Source organism: Myotis davidii, unplaced genomic scaffold (genome assembly GCF_000327345.1).
Source record: "Myotis davidii unplaced genomic scaffold, ASM32734v1 scaffold962, whole genome shotgun sequence".
In the NCBI taxonomy this organism is placed as follows: domain Eukaryota; kingdom Metazoa; phylum Chordata; class Mammalia; order Chiroptera; family Vespertilionidae; genus Myotis; species Myotis davidii.
Genome location: NW_006295559.1, coordinates 1,577,105 through 1,584,010, shown reverse-complemented (window position 1 = coordinate 1,584,010; position 6,906 = coordinate 1,577,105). Strand labels below are relative to the sequence as shown.

The 6,906-nt window shown below is 40.7% G+C and overlaps 1 protein-coding gene across 2 annotated transcripts in view; it reads left to right on the top strand.

Moving 5' to 3' along the window:
• The first annotated feature begins 4,063 nt into the window (after positions 1-4,063).
• Positions 4,064-6,906, top strand: part of RAB5A (RAB5A, member RAS oncogene family) — a 30,492-nt gene continuing 27,649 nt past the window's right edge. The window contains exon 1 of one of the 2 annotated variants that reach the window (XM_015568079.1): positions 4,064-4,339. In XM_015568079.1, coding sequence (XP_015423565.1) covers positions 4,177-4,339 — 163 coding nt within the window. In that variant the 5' untranslated portion in view covers positions 4,064-4,176. The remainder of the gene's footprint in view (positions 4,340-6,906) is intronic. The other variant, XM_006770165.2, reaches the window with a different exon arrangement.

Below are 6,906 nucleotides of genomic sequence, written 5' to 3'. Positions count from 1 at the left end.
GCCTGGCGGGCCCCGCTGGCTCCGGCGACCCGGAGTTGTACACCGGTGATTCAGGTGTTCTCTGTGGAGGAACCGGGGCCTACCGCAGGTGTGAATTCGGGGAGCCCCGCCTACCCTTGGACTTCCGAAGACGGGCCTCGGAGGGAGGAGGTGGCCCATCAAGATAGGCTGTCTGGAGATGCTTGTCTGATCTGAGGAAGGTGGTGACCCGCGTCTTTGCAGAACTCCAGACGGCTAGGCCCCTGGACACGCTCCCTGGGCGGAGACCATTAGACCTGCTCGGCTGTCGGGGGGCAGCTGGTTACCCCCCATAGACTCGGACCTTTTAGGCCCTGAACGTCGTCGTTCACGTTTGTGGTTTTTGTCTTGTTTCGTGCAGGTCAGAGTGTGGAATCAGTTGCCGTTCACTTAAGAAGTAGGGGGGGGGGGGGAAAAAACACCTGTACACCTCTGTGACAATTCAGGACAGCCCAGAGACTTTATTTTTAGTGTAAACTAGAGGCAATCAATAGGAGCTCATAGAGTTGCTGTAAGCAAAAGTCACGGAGTAGTGCTTGGTACAATAGAAGGCCCACTAAATGGGAGCTGCTGTTATCAATACAATTTTGATGATAGAAAACCAGTTAAAAATTTTTCGAAAGATTAAAATGGCGCTTTATGCAAATATCTTTGTTTTGCAAAACAAGTTTCAATAGTGAATGCAAATAAAGGCACGTAATTTTTCACAATGTTAAGGTGACTGCCTATAATTAAATTTAGTTATTTTCTGTTTAAAAGCCTGCGGCGAATTAGAACCAATAGAAGGCAAAGCTAAATTATAATTTTTTTTATAATGGGAATCTGAAATTTAGTAAGTATCGTGGGAATATTCAGAGCATGTTTTCCTTAAATCGTTTAATTTGCTGTTTTGTAAGGTAGGTAGACAATTGGAAAATATTTCCATTGCTATTGTGTATAATATCTGATGGTATGTTGATGCATTTTTAGTCAACATGACATTCTATTGATACTTGGTCATTATCTCATCAAAGAGCTTCTACCAATTTTTAATTTCATGTGCCACTGTATTGGAGATGATTTTATATATAATCTCTCATTTAATTCTCACAGCAGCTATGTAAATTAGGTATTCTGGAAATAGAGAATTGGAAATCAAAGAGCATTGCTTTGGCAGAAATTGGTATGGCCAGCCAAATTAGATTCCCATATCTGGCATTGGGGGGGGGGGCGAATTCTATTGGAACATTTTTTTATTTCAAAAGAATTTTTAAATACGCAAATAATAGGGAAAATAGTATAATGAGAACCTATCACCTAGTTTAAGTTCTCTTTTGTATGGCCAGTCTTACGTTGTTTACATCCCCATTGTTTGGAAGCAGTTAGACCTATTTCTAATCTGTAAATATGTGTGTTACCCATAAAGGACTCTTCCAACCTGCTGTTTAGATAAGACATTTATTGTCTCTAATGTAAGTTCTCTTGGATGTGTTTATTAATGACTTCATTGTCAAGACTCTTGACTCTTGTCTTAACTCAAGAGAGATTCTTATGTAAATTCATTTCATGGGGAAGGCACATTTCTTATGAGGTACCTAAGTGAAATGTAACAATGATTTGCCCTAGCTGGTTTGGCTCAGTGGATAGAGCGTCAGCCTGCAGACTGAAAGGTCCCAGGTTCAATTCTGGTGCACGTTGCTTGCCCAGGTTGCTGGCTTGATCCCCAGTAGGGGGAATGCAGGAGGCAGCCAGGCAATGATTCTCTCTCATCATTGATGTTTCTATCTCTTCCTCTCCCTCTCTGAAATTAATAAAAATATATATTTTTAAAATAATGATTATAGGGAGAGAAGCATCAGATTTAATAGCATTAGTAAGCACATGATCAGGTTTTGATTACAGATGGGAGAAAAAGAACTTTAAGTTTGACTTGGAGGTAGATTGGAAAATCTTTTTTTTTTAAATATATTTTACTGATTTTTTACAGAGAGGAAGGGAGAGGGATAGAGACTCAGAAACATCGATGAGAGAGAAACATCGATCAGCTGCCCCTGAACACTCCCCGTTGGGGATGTGCCCACAACCATGGCACACGCCCCTGACTGGAATCGAACCTGGGACCTTTCAGTCCGCAGGCTGACGCTCTATCCACTGAGCCAAACCAGTCAGGGCTGGAAAATCATTCTCTAAATGTTTGCTAATTCCTTTCAGATTGAAAATTAGCATTACTAGTTAATAAGAGAAGACAGGAGTTGCCGTTCAGGCTAGTTTTTTTTTAATGTATTAAATAGAAAATAATGACATATTTCATTGTTGGCACCAACAGTACAGAAAGTGTAAATAAGACACTAATAAGCTCACCACATAGGAAACCACTGTTAACACTTCAATGTATGTGTACTTGAGCACATGAGGAAACAGTTTTAGTCTTTCAACTGTTAGACATACAAACCTGGAAGCCAAAATCTTTTTTGTTCATGGGATTAACAAGTACAAATTGGCAGTTACAAAATAGTCATGTGGATGTAAAGTACAGCATAGTGAATATAGTTACACACACACAAAAATATATATATATATATAAAAGCCTAAGCAACCAGCCGACTGGCCGACCATCCAGTAGCTATGATGCACACTGACCATCAGGGGGCAGACGCACAATGCAGGAGCAGAAACCACAGGCATGAAAACATGGAACAAATTGTTGAATCTTAGAGGGAAGTGGGGAGGGTGGGAAGAGATGAACCAAAAATCTTATATGCATACTAGAGGTCTGGTGCTCGGACTTGTGCACTGGTTGGGTCCCTGGTCCCCGCAGGCCAGGCCTAAACAGGCTCTCTGACATCCCCCAAGGGGTCCCAGACTGTGAGAGGGTGCAGGCCAGCATAGTGAATATAGTCAATAATCTATATATATAAAAGGCTAAGCGACCAACCAGTAGGTATGACACACACTGACCACCAGGGGGCAGACACTCAACGCAGGAGCTTCTGAGCTGCGGTGACTTGTTCAAGGGTGATGCATCTGGAACCAGAGAGGAAGGAGTCTGATTCCGGGGTGCATCACCCATGAACCACCCTCACAATCCCCCGCGGGGGGTGTCGGAGAGCCAGTTTCTGCCTGATTCCTGCAGGCCAGGCCAAAGGACCCCACCTGCTGGAGGGAACCCTCTGCAGACAACCTTCGAGTCACTCCACTGATGATCTTCAAGCCACCCCAGGTGCCTGGGAGGGAGGGGCCATGGGAGGTTGACTCCAGGGCGTGTCTGGCCCATCTCACCCAGTCCCACCCTGCTGGCCACCTTTAATTTTCTTTTAATGTGCACAAATCTGTGCACCGGGGCACTAGTATTGTAGTAACTATATGGTGCTAGTTGGGTACCAGACTTATAGGGAGATCACTTAAGTTGTATAAATGTCTAATTTCTGTGCAGAATACCTGGAACTAACATAATACTGAATGTCAATGATAATTGAAAATTAAAATTTTCACCAGCTAGGTGTTGTTCCACTTATTTATGCATTCATTGGTTGACTCTTGTATGTTTCCTGACTGGGGATTGAACCCAAAACCTTCAGTGTTGGGAGGATGTTCTAACCAATTGAGCTACCAGGTCAGGGTTCCTCGCTTTTAAGGATTATAATAGTCAAACTTTATTTTATCTTTAAAGCTCTGGGATTTAGCTGCATGATTTTAGGCTCAAATCTTAATGCCTTTATGTTATTTCATTACAAATGATTTAAACTCAATGGCATTCAATGTCCAGTAGAGGTTTTAATTTTTTAAAATATATTTTTATTGATTTCTAGAGAGGAGGGGAGAGGGAAACATCATTGATGAGAGAGAATCATGGATTGGCTGCCTCTTGCATGCCCCCCTACTGGGGATTGAGCTCACAACCAGGGTATGTGCCCTTGACCGGGATTGAACCCGGGACCCTTCAGTGGCTCTATCCACTGAGCAAAACCAGCTAGGGCAAGGATATAATTGTTATACAATAATATATTATAGGCAGAATTTACTAAAGTGATTAATATTATGTTTTGTTTTATTGATTTATGTATTTAACTCATTTGTTTCTTTATAGGTTTCTTTGCCTCCAGAAAGAAAAAATTGAGACCTTGCATCCTGGAAGTTCATTTAAGAGACTGAAATTAGGGACTTCTTTCGAATTTGGACATGGCTAATCGAGGAGCAACAAGACCCAACGGGCCAAATACTGGAAATAAAATATGCCAGTTCAAACTAGTACTTCTGGGCGAGTCTGCTGTTGGCAAATCAAGCCTAGTGCTTCGTTTTGTGAAAGGCCAATTTCATGAGTTTCAAGAGAGTACCATTGGGGGTAAGATGTTCTTTTTTCCCTTCATTTAATTGACTCATATTGGCAAAAATGATTTTGCAATTTCAGTTGTGTGATGATGAATTCCTAAATAGGTAACACAGTGAAGAAAAAAGCTGTTCAGTATACCTCAAGCTGTAAAATTTACCTTGATTCTTGTTAAGATAATAGTTTTTACATTTTGATTTTTCTGGTTATCCTTAAGATCATTGTATGGGAGCTAAAATACAGATGTAGACAAGAGTAGAATTAATGTCTCAAGTAACGAGATTTTATCTGGTATCTACTTCTTGATAATTATAAGCTTCTTCAAATTAATATAGATGTGTGCTGAATTATTGGCTTTAGAATGGTAAAAGAATTTAAACTTCTAATTCTAAATATTTGTAAATTACACTAATTTGTAAAAATAAATTAAGTTTTATTAAACTCGTTTAAGAATGCTCCTAGGATGATGGAAGAGAAAAAGTGAGTTATAATGGAGAGGGTCATGAAGAGGGGGAAGAAGAAGAAAAAGCACTGCATGCAGTGGTTTTGGTAGGACCAAGATGAGAGGAAGGTGATATGTAGGACAAAGAGGAGACAACTAACCGCTCAGTTTTGTGGTTAGAAGAAAGAACATTAAATAATTTAAACAAAGAAATCATAACTATATAGTGGTGGTGCAGAACAACCTTTTGGCGGGGGTTGGGGGAGGTCTTAACTTCATCTGTCAAAGGAAGCTTTGGATTAGATAATGTCAGAGGAACCACAAAAGCTTTAAGATTCACAATATTTTGCAAGGAGTATGCAATTAATACTATATTTTTTCAGATGTATATGAATTTATTCTAACCTTATACATTTAAAAAGGCAAAGTTTTGAAATATATAAGGCATATATCCACTGTCATGTGGCAGCTTCTTAGATTCCATCTTTCAAGAAGCATAATTTTATGCTGTGCATTTAGTGTATATTCTCGAGTAAGTACACTTGAGAATTTTATTCATAGTCTCAGACCCTTCCAGTAAGATAAATTCCAGAACTCTACTACCTCCTGGATTTTCCCTGTATAAAGAAATACACTAGATAAGTAGTATTCCCACTTTAATAGACTCAGCAGTATAGTATTTGTCAATCTCATATTTGTATAATCACATAGTGTTATGTTGTTTTAGTGTTTTGTGTTTTTGTAATGGATGAGCATCAGAAATGTAGTCCAGCCCTGGCAAGTGTGGCTCATTTGGTTGGGCGTCATCCTGTGCACAGAAAAGGTTGCCAGTTCAATTCCCAGTCAGGGCACGTGCCGGGATCCCCAGTGGGGGACATGTAGGAGGCAGCTGACCTATGGTACTCATTCACATCAATGTTTCTCTTTCTCACCTTCTCCCTTACTCACTCTCTTAAAACACCAATAAAAACCTCTTTAAAAAAAGAAAAATGTAGTCCATATCGTGGAGCTTTTACTTTGAATCACAAAAATGCTGGTATTTTTAGAATATTTAATGAGCAATATACTATGCATTCTTTGTTAATACAATTAAATGGCTGACATAGTAGAAATAGTTTAAAGACTTGTAGGTCATGTCCACCTACCTTAAACTCTGCAGAAAGTTAGTTATTGTAACTGGTTTCTTAGCAAGTGATTGTCAGTGGCAGCATTTCCCAAAGTGTACATGTATTCTAGGAGAAATACTTGGGCCCAATAGGTTTGGGACTTATTATATGCCAGCCCCCCATCCCTTTCACAGTACATGTTATTAAAATAATCAAAACACTGAAATACTGTAGTACAGAATTTATATCCTGAGAAAGTTTGCTGGAGCCTGAGAAGTCTGCGAGGAGACATTTTGTTTTTGTCTTGGATACTCTGATCATCATCAAAATGTATTTTTTCTTTTTTTTTTTTTGGTGCCCTCTCTGAGGCTCGTATTTTTTCTTAATGACATCTCAAGTATGTTTAAAAAAAAAAAATAACCCCATATCAGGGCATCATAAATGTAGATGTTCTCTGATAATCCTCCTATATAATAAAGAGGTGATATGCAGATTAATCCTTACGCCCTCACAAGATGGCTGCCTGGGAGGTGGAGCTTTTGACTGGCATAGAAATCAGAACCAAATCTGGGTGAACTGCAAAGGCAGAACCTAAGGTGGGGGCTGAGGAGGGGTTTTAAGGGCAACAGCTGTTTGGTATAAGGTGTAAGATAGTGGTTCGACTTCCTGCCAAATGAGAATTCTGATGAAAATATACTAATTTTATTAGTATGTATACACACACATACACACACACACACACACTAATAAAGGGGTAATATGCTAATTAGACCGGGTCGACCAACCATCTTCCAGGCGTCCAACTTCCTTCCGGACAAAGCCGTGGTCGTGGAGGCTGAGGCAGATCAGTTAGGGGTGATCAGGCTGGCAGGGGAGGGCTGTTGTGAGTCAATCAGACCAGGAGTGGAGGCAGTAAGAGGCGACCAGGCTGGTGGGGTGAGCAGTTGGGGGCAACCAGGCTGGCAGGGGGGCAGTAAGGGGTGACCAGGCCAGCAGTGGCACGCAGTTGGGGATGACCAGGCCAGCAGAGGGAG